Raw genomic sequence first — 21265 nt, 5'->3', positions numbered from 1 at the left:
ATGTGTAAAAGGGAGAATGTTTCTGTGCAGCCCATCTTCCTCATGCATTTCCACAAAACATTTTTGCTCAGTTCTGCTCACTGTTTCTTCATAGGTCATGGTGTACCTCTTCAGAGGTGCTTCTGTGTACTGTTTCTCCCAACTTTGCTCTTCATGTCTTGACCTAGATTGAATGGAATAATTTACTTTAAATGGCACTTCAGTGTTGGGTGATAAATTATGTGTGATGATATAGATAATGATGTCTACAAGGGAAAAAAAGAGGAACATTGAGCTGTAGTTGCTCCCTACTCACAATCAGCTGCATCCTTGGTCTTAACAGGCTAGTGCCATCTGCAGGGTGACCTGACTGCACAGAGTGTTGGAAATTGCATGCTAACATTGCCAGAAGCCATTACAGGTTATTCTTATTGACTACTGTAATTATAATAAACATTATGTTTCAGGAATGAGTTCTTGGCTGTACTGGATCTGTGACATCCAGCTCCCATGTGTTTTGCAGGCTGAAGATTTTACCCGCGCATGGAAAGTCTTATCCTAGTGTTTTCTTGCAAGGAAGAGGTTTTGCATGAGTCTTGTTTACATTTGGATTTTCTGAGGCTCACATTCAGCCAATCTCACTCATTAGAGACACTTAATACGTACCTGCTGCCTATGTATCCAGCAAAGCTAGGACACAGTCTAATCCAAGGGGACAATATGGAAAGAAAATATGCCTGACTGACTCTGCCTCCCCAGAGACAATTGCTTAATGAATGATCACGATGACTCATATGTTAATGTAAAGCCACAACAGATACATCATTGTACAAAGGGAGCTTGTTTTGATGCTCTTATTTTGCAGATTTTTTCAGGGATTTTGGGTGAACATGCCTTTCCAGCTCTAAAGAGCTAATCCTATCACTGTAGCTGAAAGCACGTTTCGTTTAATAAAATGCTAAAGATCAAGCAATGTAAAATCTATTCTTCTCAGGAGACAGGCACAGACCATGTCATTTGTCCTCTTTGTACTTTAGGCTCCTTGCCTTTTAGAGGAGTAATTACTGATAGAATAAAAGCCCAAATCATCACTTAGGAATTAATATTTCACTATTCTTTGCACATGGAAAACAGAGTCTTAAAAACTATGCCCTATATTTCTGTATCCTGTAACACAGTTGATTTGGTTTAATATTTTCCAATTTTCATTTTAAGTATCTTTTGGTTATAACTGTACTGCTCCTCACTGTAACTACATTCCTTCTCCTATACAAAGATGTTCCTGCCATCCAAAAATATATGTAAGGCAATCTACCAAACAACAACTAGATGAGATGTTTAAAATGATTTGCTGGGAAATGCAAGTTTTATGAAATAAAATCCTGGGGGAAAAAAATGAGATCGAATTGCACAAAAATGGTTCCACGGGAAGACACTTTGTTGTAATAACATTTTCTTGCAGTTCAGTCTAAAAGGGACTTAAATGAAATGTGTCCTCTTAATCCTGACGAAGCCAGAAGTGTAATGGATGCTGCACTAAGAGTTTTCTGAGGAAACTGAGAGCACTGTCAGAGGAAAGAAGATTATTTGGGAAAGGATTGCACAAAATCTAGCCACCAGTTTTTGTGATCTTTCTGCAGAGAAATATGACTTTAGTTACCTGAGTAGTAAACATAAAGCTGTAATCCATGTGTTTGTCTGGATTCATCTGGCCTCCTTTAAAAAAATATGTAAACCGAGACACAGACAAATGCAAAATGCAAAACAAATACAGACACATCATCTGTTCAAAGCAGTTCCTTGTAATTATTCAGTGTTTTGAGGAGGAATTGTTCAGCCTTGTCATTGTTCATTAATTAAGAATGTGATGTTAGTGAAATCTGTTGACAAAAGGCTGAGCCCAAGCTCCAGACAGAGCTTTCAGCTGAGCAGATTAACATGAACACATTTCATTTCCTCAGTGGGTCCAGTAATGCAGAGATCTTCTCACTCCTGCTGTAAGGTCATTCCATATCACTGAATGACTTAAGGGAGATGTTGTGAAAGCACGGAGTCAGGCCACAGGGAAGGAGAGGCAAGTGCTTTTTTTTCTGTGAGAAAGCTATTAAAGTAAGCAGAAGACAAGCCTTGAAGAAAGATTTATGTAGCTTCACATGGCAGTATTGGCTTCCTACATCTGATAGAACAAATGACCCAAAAGTTGCCCAAAATGATATACTGCAAGCAGGATTTATGATGATTTTAATGTGACATGGAGCAGAAAATGTGTTCTCGGCAGGATATTTATGCCTGCAATTTAAAACCTGTGCTTTGATTGTTCTAGATGATAGCAAGTTTTCAGAGGCCATCACAGTGCTGCTTACCTGGATTGAGCGAGGCGAGGTGAATCGTCGCTCTGCAAACCAGTTCTATTCGATGGTTCAATCAGCCAACAGCCACGTCCGCCGGCTCATGAATGAAAAGGCTGCTCATGAGCAAGAAATGGAACAAGCCAAGGAGAGTTTCAAAAATGCCTTAACAGGGATCCTCACTCAATGTAAGTAACTTCTTTTTGTCCAGTGTTCTTGTAGTGATGGTGGTGGTGGTGGTAGTGGTTTTTTTATCATTTTGTGTGTTTATTTGGGGGTAAGTAGTTGCAATGCAGTCATATTTTACTTCATATCGTATTCCATACTCTATGGCAATTTGGAGGAACAAGGACCATTCCTAAGAGCTTATTTCTCAAGGTGAGCAAAGTTTCAGTAGTTTTTTTATTAATAAACAAAGACATGCACTAAACATAATATCTACCACTGTGTAGACATAGCACTTCAGGAACGGACCAGACAGAAGCCTCCCTGCTCTGAGCAAAGAGCCTCTGTTGCAGCTAGTTAACTAGGCCAATTACAGAATAGAGGACAATTAGGTTATATTTTTAGCCTGGATTTAGGTAAAAGGAAGTAGGATTCAGCAACTTTTAGGGATATATTCACAGCATAAAGGCCATCCTCCCAGTAGAAGAATATGCTGTATGGCTGCTGACATCAGGACTGCTTGGCTGATACAATGCCAGTATTAATTTGGCAGATAAATTGCCTTAAATATTTAGTGCTGGCAGCTATTTCCTTAGTACAGAAATATAATCAATGAAGTTACCTTAATGAGGTTTCCTCATAAAACAATAATTGGGATGGAGAGGAGAGGAGAGGAGAGGAGAGGAGAGGAGAGGAGAGGAGAGGAGAGGAGAGGAGAGGAGAGGAGAGGAGAGGAGAGGAGAGGAGAGGAGAGGAGAGGAGAGGAGAGGAGAGGAGAGGAGAGGAGAGGAGAGGAGAGGAGAGGAGAGGAGAGGAGAGGAGAGGAGAGGAGAGGAGAGGAGAGGAGAGGAGAGGAGAGGAGAGGAGAGGAGAGGAGAGGAGAGGAGAGGAGAGGAGAGGAGAGGAGAGGAGAGGAGAGGAGAGGAGAGGAGAGGAGAGGAGAGGAGAGGAGAGGAGAGGAGAGGAGAGGAGAGGAGAGGAGAGGAGAGGAGAGGAGAGGAAAAAATCAGAAGCGGGGGGGGAAGAAGAAATAAGACTAATTTTTTCCTTGCTGGTTTTTAACATGTCTTCTCATGACTATTCAAGTGAGAGGCTTAATGATACTCAGAAGGGTGGAGCCTGAAGCCAGCTTTCTCATATGCAAGTGAAAACAAAAACCAAGACAATTTACCAGATGGAGGTCAACCCAGTTTTTACACAGTCATTTCTGGATTCTGGTATTTACATTAGAAAACAAACCCTAAAGGCTCTTCTGAGATATTTTTCTGGTCTCTCAGTGTTTATCCTTCAGAACTTAGGGCTGAACAGAGAAGCTTGGGTGGACTTACCTGAGTTAGGAGAGTAGCCCTTGCAAGCTTCCTCCTTATGTGATGGAGAGCTCAGCATCTCAGAAAACTAACTCACCCCAGGGCCCATGTCCTTCTAATTTAAAAGCTTACGTGCCTGAACGTAGGAAGAAAGATTCTGGGCTAAAGGCATTTGATTTCTGAGGATGTGTGTTCAGTGAATACATTTTAAAGACCAGCTAATTCCTGTGGATATTTTCTGGGCAATGTCATCTTCCGTCTCAGCAACTAAAAGGCAGTGTGAGGAGCAGAGACATAGGCACCATGCATGGCTGCACTGTTCAGTTCACACCAGGTCCTCTCTAGTTTTATGTGCAACAGTCAGCCCTAGCAGTCAGAAATGCCTTCTTCAGCTGTATTAAAAAAAAAAAAATTAAAAATCCCCCATTGTCAGCAGACTGAACTTTAGTTAAATTAGTCTAAATTAGCCCGTTTGTCACCAACTGCTGTAGAACATCTGTCACTTGGAAATAGAGATCCCTGTAGTTTTAGGTGGAAACTTGCAGTTTTGGCTGTCTGGTTTGTTCCTGTAGTGTGCTGAATGCTGAACTTACAAAACCAAAAATAGGTCTGGCTTCAAAACATGAGTTTCAGAGTGCCACCGTCACAGCAATACCTGGAAGAAGAGAGTTTCTGACAGGTCTGGCATGGAATGACAAGGTCAGCAAAAAAACAAGCTCAGGGAAATGTGTTACAGTCTGTGGATTATATAAGAATAAATCTTATGTGCTTTCCAGATACTCAACATTGGTTAATTTAGAAACATCATAAACATTGTCCATTATTACAGTTAAATATCTTATTAAAATTCTCTCCAAACTTGTTATGGACAGATGGGTGGTATTTTTGCTTTACACGTGTATGTGCCTAAGGTTACTAAACATGGAGACTGAAATGAGCTTCCCTTTTTCAAGAATTTTTCTATGTTTTAGTTGATCTGAGGAATGTTTTTCACGTGTCATCTTCCATTGTTTTCCCATTGCCCTAAATAATCAGTTACAATACGTCACTTGCTTTATAAAGAAGAATTTGAAAGTACTAGATGTTCAGAATAGGTGTGTGTGTGTGTGTTCTATTAAATTCTGAAGAAAACCACTCCTGCTATAGTAAGGTTCAAAAAGTCTAGTGTAATGCTGCAGCTGTATAGCCATTTGAAATAAATATTAAGTATTTTAAAATACTGCATGGCATTCCTCTGTCATGAACTAGGTCAGATGTCCAACTCTGAACTGACTGTTCTGGGCTTGCTTTGCAGTCAGCAGAGAAAAATTAGCATCTCCAGGGGAAGCGTCATAAGACCAACTTCATGGTGCTCTTCCAGTGAGATTAATCATCCCTTGGAGATGCCATTTTTTCTCTGCTGCCCGTAGAAGAGTTGCAGGGGGTCTAGCTCAGAAGAAGATGTCCAATTTTTACATGCTTTGTTCTGAACAGATTAATCTTATTTACTATGTGGAGTCTTGATACAGAAAGACATAGCATAAGGGAAGAACATGAATTTAGCTAAAAATACCAGCTCTGTAGCAGTGAATATTGTGGGGAGTAAAGAAGAAATACTTTAAGAAAATGGGCTTCAAGTGCACTCACCTGAAGCACACACATTGTCTATGTGGGTCTCAGTATAAAATGTTTTCTTGTTAATAAGGATTAGTGTGGCCAGAACTTTTCAGCTTATGGCCCAACTATTAAAGAAGTACAGGTATTGAAATCCCTGCTACAAATTTCTGCCTGGAGGTATTTAGAAGATTACCAAGTGGATTACCCCTAAAATTTGGGTCAAGTGTTCAGCAAATGAATTAATTACCTGATCAAGGTATTTGTTCCAGGATAATCAGTGAATTAAACTGTATTACTGCTGTCACACCACCAATTTGCAGCCCCTGATTTAAGTTCTACAGGGAGTCTTAGCCTTGTTGTGGTGCTTCTTCAGTTATTTAAGGGATAAAGAGACAAAAATGTCCAGTTCCTTCTTTTTTACTTTATTACTTAGTTTTTCTAGATTTGAATCTGTGCTTAAAATATTGATTGTTTTCCAGGATTTTGGATAGTTCTGTCTTTGTGGTTTGATTTCTAAATTCTTCCTCTTTGCTTCAATAGCACAGTTACATCTAGCACTGGTCTCTGACTTTCCGTGCACCTCTGTTTCATTTCCTCTCAATCCATTTTTTTCAGCCTAAGGCTTATAGAAACTGATCCTCATATTTAAGAATGGAAATCCTAGAGACATTTGCATTGGGCTGGTTTTTAGACTACACCAAAGCTGCAGTTCTCTCTCTAACTTTCTCCTCCATGCACTGTAAACATCACCAATCTCTTATTGAGGTTTCAGATTTTTAGTGCACCCCGACAATGTTTTCAAAAGTACCTGTAGATGAGTGAAGATCCAAAATCCCATCTTCAAAAGTTCAGTTGATATCTCCAGAATCAGACACAAAAGGATGTAGAAGTGTTCCAGTACGCAGGTAGATAAATACACAGGATAGTTAACAGAAAGGCCCCACGTGTGGATACTGAGCAGCTAATGACACTCATTTGTTTGTTCATTATTGTCAGTTTTGCTAATGGATGAATCCTCAAGGGGCTTAGGCACCAGGTCCCCATCAGGGTCTATGAATCAATCTCATGAATCTTATCATTGATTCATGAATCAATGAGCACCCCCAAGTCCTTCTCCACGGGGCTGCTCTCAATCATGTCATCCTCCATCCTGTATTGAAACCACGGATTGACCCAATCCAGGTCCACTTGCACTTGACTTCCAATCTCGACATCACTGATGAGCTCACTTGCATTAGCGACCATCAGGTCCAGTATTGCATCCCCTCAGGCAGGGATGTCTATTATGTGGGTTAAGAAATTATCTTCAATGCGCTCTAGGAGTCTCCTGGATTGCCTACAGCTTGCCGTGCTACTTTTCCAGCGCATATCAGGGTGGCTGAAGTCTCCCACTGGGACAAGAGCTTGTGAGCGTGAAGCCTCCTGTAGCTGGAGGAAGAAGGCTTAATCAGTAGGCCTCCCTTGATCAGGTGGCCTGTAGTATACACCAACCACAAGGTTTCTTTTGCTGCCGCAGTCTTTTATTCACCTTCCCTGGAGGTGTTTAAGGCACGGGTGGATGAGGTGCTGAGGGATATGGTTTAGTGTTTGATAGGAACGGTTGGACTCAGTGATCCGGTGGGTCTCTTCCAACCTGGTTATTCTGTGATTCTGTGATTCTGTGATTCTCACCTATAATCACAGATGCATCCTTATCTCCTGGTAGACATGTGGTTGATGGAAAGGGAAGGTAACTCCCAGCGACTCTAAGATCCCTTTGTGAATTAACTAGCATCAGGGAGATGTGCTACAGGTGTGCCAAGCAGTAATTAGCTCATAAGCAATTTTTAAAACGGAGCATAGACCTCCTAAATCACTTAGGCATTTTTAAAGCTTGCCATCCTGAATTTCTTTAATGATGCCTAACTATTACAAAGTTTAATGCAATTTATAGGTGACAGGATGCAATATTGCTCAGCAATACTGCTGAAGTATTTGTAAATTGTAAAATAGTTTTTTCCACTAACTAAAAATGCAATGTTGGGATCTTTGTCTTGGTACAGTTGTAATTGTCATCCGGGATCAAAACCTTGTAGTTTTTGGCCACTTATGAAGTCTTAAAATACAAAGATTCATATCTGTGGGTAAAAGTGGCATTATTAATTCTTCCAAGGAAGGAAAGAGACGGCATCTGAGTGAGTCCCTGCTTTCCCTAGACAATAAGCTGACTTCTGAGAGAGTCAGGAAAAACACTGCAGTTTTCATTATGTCTCTCGTGTACTTTTGCCACAAAGGCCTGGGTGGTGGCAGAGGAAAAGCGATCTGCATGTGAGCGGTATCCAAGCTTTGCAAGGAGCTGTGATTAGAGAGAGATGATATGGTGCTCTGAATCTAGCAGTTCCCATGTAGGCACACTACAACAGTACATTGATACAGGTGAGGAGAGAAGCAAGGAGGCATCTGGAGCAACTGAAGTATTAGGCACCATAAGCAGTTCACCTGCTTATGTTGTTGCCAACCATCCTTAGTTCTTTTATTTGTGACACGGTATAAGAGTCTAGGTGCACTTCTGAGCTGACTCAGCAGAGCTGATTCTTCAGAAGAATCAAAGGTATGGGGAGAAGACTTTGTGTCATGTCCCATTCCTTAGGAAGGTCAGGATTGTCACCTCAAGTTTTACCTCCCTTCCTACTGAAGAACTTCAGTAGTGGATTAGAGAACTCTGACTTTTTTTCAAATAGCTTGTAGGTATCTGGTATAAATTCCTCTCCTCTCTCACCCCTTCAAAATAAATTGAAGTTAAATAATTCTGAAGGAAAATGGATTCTGAACTGACAGAATAAAATTCTCCTCTCTTCAGGTTTGTTCATTTTCATTCTCTGATTTCTCTGGGTATGATTTAATCTGTTTAAACATTATCAGTGCCTTCACAGGTATAATCTGAATTTTTAATATTAAAAAAGGGAAGAAAAAATGTTAAAAATCCTTTTTGAGCTTTCTTCAAAAAACGATTTGGTTCAGGTTTTTTTTCTCGTTAAAGATTCACTTCAAAAGTTGCTCTCTTACTTTGGGAAAGGTAGAATTTACATTGATATGATGGTGATTATTAAAATTACCATCTTATCTGATTTGCTTCAGATTCCATACTGCAGTCCTTTTTCCCAATATCCCTTCCATTTTTAGTGTATTCTCTTAGTACTAAAAATGAAGGCAGTTTCATTACAGATATTGAAAGCATGCTGGTTAAAATTCTCTTCACAGTCAGACTTTTTATATACATTCATGTTTTCTGTGCTGCATTAATAATAACTTTTAAAAGGATTTTCCTGCTCTTTAATTGTCCAGTCTTACAGCCTTTCTTTCAATTGCCAATGACTAATTCAAAAATATGAGCTTACTTTATGTTCAATTTTTAGGTCATCATTAAGCTCTTTGTGAAAGAGATTGAGTCACATAATGTGTTTTTACAGTGCAGCCAGATCTCATTTGGTGTCATAGAATGCCACTATAATACAAATAAAAACATTAATCATTTATGTCATTAGTTGCCACTATTACTTTCTACCTTGATGTATTTCTAAAAAAAAAAATTAAATACAAAATAACCTCCACAATCCACCCAGTCCTTTTCAATTAGCTTGTTTAGCTGGTGTGCTTTTCGCTTGCTTCTGTACTGATAATTTGCCTAGAAAAGCTCAGCTGTATGTCTGTTCTTTTTTACTTGTCCTCCCATTTTCCATCTCATGTACACACGTTCTCAAAAGCATTTCTATCTAGGATGCTGCTGCAGTGGCAGAGGATAGAGATGAAAGACTCCATTTCTATTTTACCTTTCATTCTTATAATTCCTCCTCACTCTCTAGCAGTATAATCCTTTGTAGTTGCAGCCTGTAATGTTTCAGATAGCTTACTCCTTTGTGTTTCATTTTCTTTTAATTTCTTTGTGTCTTCCATTGTCTGTAGCCTTCATTCCACCTAAAGTCAATGGGAATCTTGGTATTGATTTAAGCATGGCCAGAATTTCAACAGAAGTTCTTATTCTGTTATTTTTTTTTAATATAGGCCATAATATACACATGGTGTTTTATAGCAAAATAAAAGCATTGCCTCCCAAGAAGCTTTGGTCTAGGACCCTGTTTTGACAACTCCTGCAATTTCCATGGATCCTGCTGGACCTCCTAGCTTGTGAAGAAAGGTTCAAAGCAAAGAAGCATGTGCTTGAATCACATGGAAATCTATGCTTAGTTTTGAGCTCCCTTGCTCAGTAGGGATGGAGGCAGGGGCCTGATGCTTCAGAGAACTGAACTGCAGATGTTGTATGGTTTGAGAGTAAGGCATTGGAGCAAGGAATGAAAGGTGCAGGTTTCACCCAAAGTTTTTCTGAGTTGTCTGTGCATACGTATCGTGCGGCTTGCACATCTAAAACTGTTCAGACTTCTTATAAGTGAATGAATAAACTTTGAAAATATGGATATGACTAACTAGGCAACTATGACTGATTGAAATACTTAGTCCCTTCAGTAGGCGCTAGTCTTACTTCATGATAAATCACTGTATTTGTCCCAAATGGTGTAGTTCGCAATGATGACAGAGATGTTATGGGGACAGGAAAAGAGTTTTGGAAAGGGATAGACTATCTGGGAAGGAAAGGCGGACACACACAGAAAGAGGAAACAAAAATACAGAAGCAAGATGAGTCTGGATGCAGTAAAAAAAAGAGACAAGGGGACAAGTCATGGCAAGCAGGAGAACATAAGGTATGGGAACACATGGAGAAGTAAATATTCCCACATAAGATGTGTGAGACTTCTTTTTTGTTTGATTGCTGGAAGAGGCTATGGATGTTCAAGTCTCCTCATCCACCTCTGTTCTTTTTCTTCAGCAAAAGAAACCATGTTATGCCCCAAACAAATATAGGCTTCTTGATCACCTAGGAAACCTCTAATCTGCCTAATTATTACCTAGAAAGAGCCCATTAACTTAATGGGACCTGAATCAGAGTTCAGTCACATTTATTGTGTTCCTTCATCTCAGTGTTTGGGGCTTTTATTTTTCTGGACAGGATTACAAAAATAGTTGTTCCTACTTTTTTCCATTTTTAAATCTGAGAACTGAAAAGAGATCCATCTAACCATAAAAACCAATAAGAACAGCTATTTAAATGCAATGCATTTAGGGTGTCCTATAATCTTGTCCAGATGATGAAGAAAGTAGCATTCACTTCATATTTCTTTGAGTTAGTGGAGTGGGGATGTTGTGTGTGGGGTTTTTTAGGTTTGTTTCTGGATGTCAGCTCAAGGTCCATAAAATCTGTTCTGCAATATAAGATGGTGGCATTAAAAGAGCAGGTAGTGTACATTTGTTCCTGCCCTACTGTGTTGTGCTGGCCTGATATCAGGTTCTTGTTTGTTGAGAAATGACACAGAGGTGAAGTGGTCCTGTTGAGTCCCAGTGATTTATCACATGGCACTGCTCCAGCACTTGCTGTAACACCAGGCTGTCAGATTCTTTGTTGTAAATTAAACCACATTTCACAACTTAGAAGATTTTCAAAGCTTATTTTGTAGATATTTTCTAGCAATGCTTTGCAGGGCAAAATGGGCTTTCTTTAATCAGAGCGTGTTATTTTCATTTCAAAGCTTAACAAGAAGTGTTCTTTCATTTCTAGAATTATTAATTGTTGATGTACATGCCTCTGACAAGTTACTGTGCCTGTTTCAGCATAAATCTTGAAAATTAGGCTTTTTCAATATCCCCATAATATTCCTTCTTTCGCTTTTCCTCACTGGGTTCTTTAGCTGAAAGAAAGGAAAACAACAGCTGCTGACACTGAGGTCTGATGTTTTTACAAGACCAGGGATTATAATCTGTGCTGTGGTATACGTACTTCTTATTTTGTCCTTCTTCTATGTAGAAGAATCTGCTTGTTCTGTTATGGGAAAGTATTTCTTCCTGCGTCACTCAGGTGTACATCACTGACATTCACTCAGCCTCTTAGTAATGCATGCAAGCATGTTGACTAGGACCAGTCTGAGTTGGATGGAAGAGGAAGGGGGATCAACCGTCAGGCCAGACAGATCTCCTTGTCTCAAACACTGTAGGCCAAATCAAAGGGAAATGTGGAAAAAACATAGTGTAACTTAGAGACAGGACTCTCAAACTTTCTCATTCTTTCTAATATTTAGGTAGGTGAGACAGGATAGACAGAAGAGGAATACATCCTTCTTCCTCTGGTTAGCCTTTTAATGACTCCCTGCAGCACCGAAAACCCTACATTGGGACAAGAGTAGAAAACACAAGGCTGCTGGTAAAAGATGACCCCACTGTCTCTGTCTATAGGACTAAGTTAAGATGAACTAGGGCCAACTTGTCCATGCTATTCAGCTGTAGGAAAGTTGTTGCTCTGGGCAAGATAGCATTTTCCCACACAAGTTTAATATTTGGTGCAAGCCAAATAGTTTCTCGAAAGCATCTTGTTGGGAAGAGAGAAGGACTGCTGCTGCAGGGACACTCAGCATGTTGTGCCAGTTCGTTTCAAGGAATGAGAAACCCTGGCTGGTTTTGATTGCTAGTACAGCTGTAGTTATTGGCAGCAGGGCAAGATGAGGAATGGCAGCCTTGCAAGCTGACTTCCCACACAGCAAAACGGCTTGGGAGATAAATCACTGGAGGCACCCTTCTCTTGTCTATCCAAAAAGGTGGAATTTGGGGATATAATAGAGAAGTCCTGTGTTTTTCTCCTTTATCATGCAATGTTTTAAAACTACATCTTAAGGAACCTAAAGCCACCTAGACAACAAGCAGACCAAACAATAGCCTTATCTTCTCTGATGGAGTTCTGCCACAATTCACCTTCTTTTTGATAATATGGATTCTTTTTTCTGGTTTTTGCTTTTTGCTATTTAAAAAAAACTAAAGCAAAACTCAAAAACCCAACCAAACACAAAACCCTGACAAAACCAAAACAAACCAAGAATATCGTATTTATTTATGGCTGATGAGTGATTTTACATAGTTGTGAAGGTCTGCGTCTTCATTATACAAATGTGTAATGGCATTTGCTTATGTATCCAGCTGATGACCAGCAGTATGCTTTCCTTTAGGAATCATCCCTTCCATTATCAGCTGTCTTCTCCAGGGTAGTATTTCCAACTTTTATATTTTCCTCCTCTGCCAGTCAATGACAATCGCATCTCTTTCTCCTTCTGTGGCACATTAAAGGCTGCAGGTTTTTATCTGTAAATGTGTGAAAGGCAAATTCTTTTCTGGAATTAAATAGTATCGTAACCAAAAGACTGAGGGTTTGGCCTAGATTATTTTTTTAAAGGTTTCTTTTATTACTCTGCAATCTGTCTGCTGCTTCTCTTACCACTGTCACGTCATTCACCTCGATGTAATTTTAGCCTTGGACTTAATGCAAAGATCTATTCTGTACAGCATCAAGTGCCTTTCGGGACTGTTGCCAAAATGTTCTTTCCCATCCAAACCTGACCTGGAGACTCTAATTCATTTACTTACAACATCTAGCCTTGACTACTGTAATTCCTTGGTTTGCTGGGCTTTGAGCCAAATCGATTGGCAGACTCCAGCTTACTCAGAATTCAGCAATAAGGCTTCTGACCTAAGCCACACCAACTCTGTATCCTCCCTGTGCTGCGAATCGTTTTTTGAAAAGCATGTTATACACTTACTGCAACAGCTTCCTTTACACTGTAATTTTATGGGTGGAATTTTTCTTATACCCTGCATGTCAACTGTCACACTCTTACAGAATTTTTCTGAGCTAAATTGCCATATCTTCTATTCTTGCACTTACAGTAATTTAGTGCAAAGCCCTTTTCATCCTGTTTCACTAATTGGTTGAATTTGAAGTGAAATTCTACATGAAATCTGATTATTTTATCTGCCAGCAAAGACTTCTGGTTTTATTTTAACACATTGTGTTTCACTTTCTACTTTGTTTCTTTTTTTAGCATATCACATTAGAAAAACATTTAGTTGTTAATGTTCCTTATTATTGCCTACAAGATATTAAAAATAATCATGTATGCATGGCAGCTGATAGTGTAAAAAGAAAAGGTAAAATTTACTATTTCTTGTCTTCTGAATGCAAGGAGAAATTTCAGCCTTCACTCGATCATGTATTTATAATAGCCTGCTTGATGAATGTAATGGAGAGTAAAAGTGTTCTCGCTACTTCTTAATCTACAGATAAGACTACATTTTGGTTCCCATTAATTTCTGTTCTTCTCTGTTTGTATCATTTTCAAATATCCTGTGTCAAATATTCTGTTGCCCTGGAGATAATTCTAGTTTTCCCTTTAATCCAATCTTGTAAGCAACTTCTGCAGGCATAATTTAAGGGATTTTTGTTATTGTTTTTGTGCTTAGTTTTTCTGATTGTTTTTACATTTATGCTTGATAACAGTACCCTGTTCTGGTAGCATGTTTTATGGCAACAAAAACTGAGGTTTAAACTTTCATTTAATATGCTTACTATAAGCTGGCACCTCTAATAAAGTGTATTGTAGTTACATTGCATTTGTTAAACACTGACACTTGCATATCACTCTAGGCTTAGTTGTTTGGGTCTTTTTAGTTATTTATAACTCAGCAGAAATACAATTAGATAATAATTCTTTGTCTGAAATGTGCCACATAAATTACCAGCCACAAAATAAGTTGTTAGGAAAGCTGCAATTATTTACATCCTGTAAGTTACATTGATAAGAAAACCAATGACATGATAAGGATCCTTCCAAAACAATGTGGGTTTTTAAAACATGATTTAGTAAGAAAACAGCTTTGCATATGGTTGATGAAAATTTTATATACCATGTAGAACTTACTAACAGATGTTTGACAATGAATATTTCATGGTACTTAATAATTCTAGTTACTAGTCACAGTTGACAGTACAGTGCAGCCTAGAGTTCAGGATGCCTGAGAAAGATAGGTATGGTTTGTTATCTCATTTTGGAAATTCCTTTCTGGAGGTCAGGAGGTAGTCTGAAAACCATGGTCAGCAGGGAGACCAAGAAGAACCATTTCTATCAGATTCTGTACTTATCAGCCTCTCTTTGCCCAAATCCTGCTCAAATATGGATGAAAAGGTATTGGGACCAGTGTAGTTTAACATCTTTGTTGGAGACACAGATGGTGGGATTGAGGGCAATGTCAGTAAGTTTGCCAATGACATCAAGCTGTGTGATGTGGACAACACAGTGGAGGGAAGCAATGCCACCCAGAGGGACCTTGACAGGCTTGAGAGGTGGGCCTGTGCGAACTTCATGAAGTTCAATGGGGCCAAATGCAAGGTCAAGCACCTGGGTCGGGGCAATCCCAAGTACAATTACAGGCTGGGCAGAGAAGGGCTTGAGAGTAGCCCTGAAAAGAAGGTCTTGGGGGTGCTTGTAGATGAGAAACTCAACGTGAGCTGGCAAAGTGCGCTTGCAGCCCAGAAAGCCAATCGTATCTTGGGCTGCATCAAAAGAAGTGTAATAAGCGGGTCGATGGAAGTGATTCTCCCCTCTACTGTGCTCTCCTGAGACCTCACCTGAAGTATTGTGTTCAGTTCTGGAGTCCTCAGCGCAGAATGGACATGGATCTGTTAGAGCAAGTCCAGAGGAGGGCCACAAAGATAATCAGAGGGCTGGAGCACCTATGAGTACAGAAAGAGTTGGGCTTGTTTAGCTTAGAGAAGACAAAGCTCCAGGGAGACCTTATAGCAGTCTTCTAGTACTTAAAGGGGGCCTACGGGAAAACTGGGGAGGGGCTCTTTATCAGGGTCTGCAGGGATAGGACAAGGGGGAATTGTTTTAAGCTGAAAGAAGGGAGATTTAGTTCTGATATATGGAAGAAATTTTTTTACTATGAGGGTGATGAGGCACTGGAACAGGTTGCCAATAGAAGTCATGGATGCCCCACCCCTGGAGGTGTTCAAGGCCAGGTTGGATGAGGCTTTCAGCAACCTGATCTACTGGAAGATTTCCCTGACCATGGCAGGGGGCTTGGAACTAGATGATCGTTAAGGTTCCCTCCAACCCAAAACATTATAAAATTCTGTGATTCTAGAAGTTAATTAAATGGAGAATTTCTCAGCCGATATACACTCTCCTGGGTTCCCCTTAGGGATGAATCTACCATCCATATGGACGCTGTACTGCTGGATCACTTGCTCACACAAATTAGATCCTAATATGGGGTGGTTACATTATGTCTTGCCTTCCAGTTACCCAGAGCACAGCACTTATGCCAGGCATCCAGGGTGTCTGTGGGAGAAAAAATGAAACTTGATGCAATGTGAATTAACCTATGAACAAATGTGAACTGGCACAGAAGGGGGTTATACTGGATTGCTGTCTCATAACACATGAATGCAGGATTTTGATACAGTATGTAAAGGACGTGTAAAGCCACTTTTCTGTACTGTTAAGCCATGTTCCTGGCTGTTCTTTAGTTTTAATGTAGTGCTTAGACACCTTTTAGGTTAGGTGTTACCTGTGGGTGTTTGTAACACTTCATATATTAGATTGCTGCATATACTGAAATTGCTTTATGCACATTGACACTTTCTTTCAGTACAGAGTAGTGGGATGTTGGTCTTTGATATGTACTAATTTAATATCCTTCTCTATGTTTCCATTTTTTATTATCCCTAGCTGCCCGTTGCATAAAGTTCCTTTAAATGCCTCAAATTTTAGCATATAATAGTCATAGTGTTCTACTTCTTTTATTTTTTTTTTAATTCCTGAATGTTAGGTGAGTGAAGGACATCCTTTTTCTGCTCACTTTGTCTGCTGTGGTTGTGCAAGAAAATCTCTTTTACATCTTCCTAGCTTGTGTTTTCATTGAGGAGATGGAAATATTAAATGACTTTTAATAAATCCTAGCACCTGTTCATAGAACAGAAATCAAACACTTTAAATGTTTTTCAAAATTCAGATGATCTTATTAATACCTATGAGTGGAAAATGTCAAACTAGTACTTCCTAATTTCTTTGTAAATCTTTTCTACTTGAATTTCCACTTGGAAACTAAAACCCAATTGTTAAAAACAAACTGTTAAGCAAGATTTTCAGAGCACCCGTGTCATCAACACAGTAGTAATTAGTTCTAGTCCCAGTTTCTATATACATAATAAGAGAGAGCTCTAGCATTTTCATTATTTTCAAATTAATTTATTAAATATGCACAGCATAACTTCCTTGATACATCCACTCTTTGCTCTAAGCAAGTTCCACTAGGCTAAAATTATAACAACTTCTATTCAACTTGTAAACTTCTATTAAAACTTGAATGGATCACAAGTGCATCAGATCATCCCAACAGTTTTGCGGCACCTTCTTTAGTATAAACTACATGTAAGTATTAATTTTAAGAGACGAAGTTTATTTTCTATGGCTTTAGAAGTTAATTAACTGATGATTGCAAAGAAAAACTTCCATATACAACTCAAAATGCTGTGACCTTCCTGAATCAAAAAGCAGCCTGTGACAGTAGTAAAGGAAGAGAATAGAAGAAAGTGAGAGGTGATAACTTCCATAACTTCCAGATCTAGAGATGAAAGACACATAACCTACTTGACAGGTGAGCTCAACATTTTAGGAAAGACAGGATGCTATGTCTAATAATGTCATCTGTGGCTTGAGTGGAGAAGAAGAGCAGCCATCAATGGACTAAATGAGAGACTAGATCTAAGGGTATTCATAAAATCATAGAATTGTTTGATTGGAAAAGAACTTTGAGATCCCTGAGTCTAACCATACCTGTCCACTACTAAACCATATCCTTGAATACCTCATATATGCATCTTTTAAGTATCTCCAGGGATGTTGACTCTACCACATCCCTGGGCAGCCATTCCGGTGCCTGATAACCCTTTCAGTGACGAATTTTTTTCTGATATCTAATCAACTTCCGGTGGCACAACTTGAGGCCATTTCCTCTCATCCTGTCATTTGTTGCTTGGGAGAAGAGACCAACTTGCTACAACCTCCTTTCAGGTAGCTGTAGACAGTGATAAGGTCTCCCCTCAGCATCTTTTCCTCTAGGCTAAATGACCCTAGTTCCCTCAGCCACCTCTCACAGGGCTTGTTCTCCAACCTCTTCACTAGCTTCGTTGCCCTTCTCTGGACAAGCTCCAGTGCTTCAATGTCCTTCTTGTATTGAGGGGAAAAAACTGAACACAGTACATCGCAGCACTCCTGCCACCACTTTTCAATGAAAGAGGTGGGAGGGAGGTGCTGCAAGCTACAGCTTTGCAAAACAGTGGACATCATTTCGGCCAAGAAATCTAAAGAGATAAGTAGCCAAGAATTATGTTAAAGAGTTGAAGCATTTTTCAGTTTGAGTTCATAGGTCAGCACAGCTGCTCACTCAGGAGCACAGACCAGGTTGTTTGTAGAAAATCTGAATTTCTTGGTGGTCTTGCAGTTAACTGTGCTGGAATTAAAACAACTTGCATTTTTGTCAGATCATTTCCAGGCAGGTCACCATTGTGGAAGGACAATGTTGGTTGTAATTGATAGGAAGAGAAAGAAGAGTGCTAGGAGAAAATTTTCTGATTTAGGATGAACAAGTAGCTAAAAACTTAAGGATCTTAGATGTCCTGTGTAATTGACTTAAATGTTGAGGTCTGGCTTCAGAACAAATTCATTAGAGTTGAATGAGGGAAGCCCATTTCACATCTCTTCTTTATCTTATATGCACAAAAATGCAACTGCTCATGTACATAAACATACACAGTACATGGACACAGGACAGAATGATCTACCACAGGTGAGACTATTTATATTAAATAAAAGAGAAGCAGCAGCTGCAGCCACAGAATGCAGCATTAATGTTTAGCCCATCCCATCTGCTGACAAGTTCCCACTACCAGATAGTCACTCTTCATAGCAGAGCCTGCTTGTCTTTCACGCTTTCATTTGTACAGCCTGCTCATCTGTACGCAGCTGCCGCAGGGGAACATGTGTCAGGTTTATGCCTCAAGTGCCATTACTGTAGTCACACACCTACAGCCACGCACGCAAAGGCATGTGGCTGTGCAGAGGGTTGTAGCAGACATTGCAGGGAAGCAGCTGCATGCGTGGTTTTTGGTACATAGTTGTAAGTTGTGTAGACTAAGGTTGTGGAGACAGACTTGAAGGGAGACATCTCCAACATTGCTAAAATGTAAGTACAAAAGACACATCATTGGATGGATATTGATGATGTTGTTTCAGTAATGACATCATCCATAGACTCCTAGTGTCTTTGCTTTGCTTCTCTATAGTGATCACAACATAAATTGCTTGTCTTGTTTGACTTCCTTGTTCACCAAAGTTGAGCAGATTGTCGCCGTTTTCAACGCTTCTACCAGACAAAAAGCTTGGGACCATTTCTCGAAAGCCCAGCGAAAGAACATAGACATTTGGCGAAAGCATTCTGAGGTTGGTGATTTTATTATTACTTTCTATCCATCATCTCACAGCTGGATTGACACAGAACGAGAGTGATTGTAGCTGGACATAGTGTATTCAGCAATATTTATGGCTACCGTTTAAGCTGTTAATCGACTGGCCATTATACAGTCTCATATACAGTATGAATTGCTCCCATTGCTCTCATTATGATAGTAGTCATTAAATAACACTAGGACAGAGAGCAATGTGTTTTTATTTTTCATGCAAAATTTGGGAAATCATTAGAGGATTATGTTTACTGTCTAAAATTATGAACTGAAGTAGTGAAATTAGGAACAATATTTTCAACTAAAGATAGAATTAAGAATGATTTCTAAAAATTATCTTTTTAGGAGTCATCGTGATCTTTCTTAAAAGACGTATTCTGCAGCACAGATTTTTTTTTCTCATTGTACCATCATATGGTCATTATAAGATGACTTTTCCTGAAAACAAAATAGAGAATTTCTTTCCTATGTAATGACTTAAGCATATTAAGTCCAGAATTATGACATACTCCTTCCCATTTGCTTTCTGTTTATCTTTAAAAAAGCAGATACATTACTTGTATTGATTCTAAGTAATATTCTTACAAAGAAACCAGTATAAATGTAATCATGCTACCACACAGAATTAGCAATATGGGATGATGCATGTGTGACTGTCATAAACACAAGCAGAGGAAATGGGATTCTACCTCCCCTTGCTGTGATTGGCAGCAAAGGAAGCCCTAAACTTCATCCCGTGTTTTGGTCATCCAGCTTTCGTTTTTAATTCAGTATATACGCTATGAGCCTGTATTTTAAAAAGTAAGTACCGGTGTCTTTATTTTCTTTCTTTCTTCTTCGTTTTTGGTTTGGTTTTGTTTCTTTTTTAATATGAGCAACTTACATACACATGGTTTACCTTCAGGTAGTACAGTGTGTTGATTGTTACTATCACAGTCCTCTAAATGATTTTTCTCTGTGTCTGAATAGAAACTTTAGAAGGTAAGGTGCACTTATTTAATTATTTTGTAGTACACTTGTAAAATAAGTGTTGTACACTTAGTTTGAGAAACACTGAAGTGCTGTGGTATAAATCATTTGGATAACATTTTAAGTGCCCATTAACTAATGCTAAATTACAGTTGAATACCAATGGCACTAAATGCAACATCCACATGAATACAAAATGAATTCTTTATTATCAGTGCTATTATGGTGAATATTGAATGACTTCACAATAATGGGACACTTAAAAAGTTAGCATAATTTACTGGTACAAACTGTATGTTGTGTTTTGTTCACAAATATTTCATGTAAGTAGTGGATAAAGCTTTTGTTCAATTGAAAGTTGGGAAGTAGGGGATTGATGTGTATCTTATATTTTAGAGAAGTATGAAAGTATGATTTGCTGGTGGACTATTTCAATTATATGAAGACCATCACTTCTTGAACTAACTTTCTGTAAAGGAATGTGGTGTGTCATTCATTTGCTGGCTTCTAAATCTTTAATAAGCTGAAATGTATAAGAGTTGGACTTGGCAGAAATGTTAATTCACTACTCATTTTTCAACTATTATTGCATTTTGGTTATATATAAAGAGGACAAGAAAAACATGTGAAGGCTTTAACTAATCAAATATTTTAAAAACGCCTGATTTTCAGGTATGAAATATGATAGAAATGTACCAAATGGTATCTTTGATTTAAATCATATTTTCTCATCATGGTATTATCTGCTAAGTTGTTTAATTATCTGATAACCTTCCCTATTTGTTATGAATTTAGGAAAGCTTTGCTAGAAACACAAACCCAAAGCAAAGACTCATACACGCAGACATTCTCTGTGGAAGATTATTGGATTTGCTGATAATGCAGACATTGATGCATCAAGGATATTTATTCCCCAAAGAGGGAGTAAATGTAAGCAGATGTCTGCTCATGTATGCAGTATACTTTCCCAGGAAAAAGTGCAAGTGGCCTTTTCTGATAAGGAATTAAGAAATGACTTGCTAATTTCTTCCAGAGATGTCTCTGATTATATGAGACACTGGTTGACAATTTACCTTTTTAATCACTTTTTAAAACTGGAAAATTGTTGTCATGTAAAACACCCAGTAATTAGCCTCCTTGTCTTTGCTGTGATTAATTGAAAATATACATTTATCAGAATATTTGAGATCTGCCAATGAACCAAGGTTACAGCTCAAGGGAAACACCTTCTCTTTTTTCACCCAGTCCCTCTCTGACAGCTTATTGTTAATTGCACAGAGCAGTGGTCGGTCTACCCAATGCTGTCTCCTCCTTCCATAGGGCTCTTCCTTGTTTTAAAGATTTCAAACTACCTCTTTGGGAATTAGGCTCTTTGTTGGCAGAAAAATTAGCTGTCTGTGGACTGAAAAGGCCTACACTAATCATGGTGCAACATCCCTGTGTTACACCTGACAGGATTATTAGGACAA

The 21265-nt window shown here is 39.0% G+C and overlaps 1 protein-coding gene across 7 annotated transcripts in view; it reads left to right on the top strand.

Annotated features, from left to right (window-relative positions):
* The window catches only part of ENOX1 (ecto-NOX disulfide-thiol exchanger 1), a 297335-nt gene that overhangs the window by 211834 nt on the left and 64236 nt on the right, over positions 1 to 21265 (top strand). For all 7 annotated transcript variants that reach the window (XM_069880861.1, XM_069880902.1, XM_069880891.1 and 4 more), the window contains 2 exons: positions 2303 to 2515; positions 18701 to 18807. In XM_069880861.1, the coding sequence (XP_069736962.1) occupies positions 2303 to 2515; positions 18701 to 18807 (320 nt within the window). The remainder of the gene's footprint in view (positions 1 to 2302; positions 2516 to 18700; positions 18808 to 21265) is intronic.

The sequence above is a fragment of the Phaenicophaeus curvirostris genome, chromosome 1 (genome assembly GCF_032191515.1).
Source record: "Phaenicophaeus curvirostris isolate KB17595 chromosome 1, BPBGC_Pcur_1.0, whole genome shotgun sequence".
NCBI lineage: Eukaryota > Metazoa > Chordata > Aves > Cuculiformes > Cuculidae > Phaenicophaeus > Phaenicophaeus curvirostris.
This window is presented reverse-complemented; position numbering and strand designations above follow the sequence as displayed.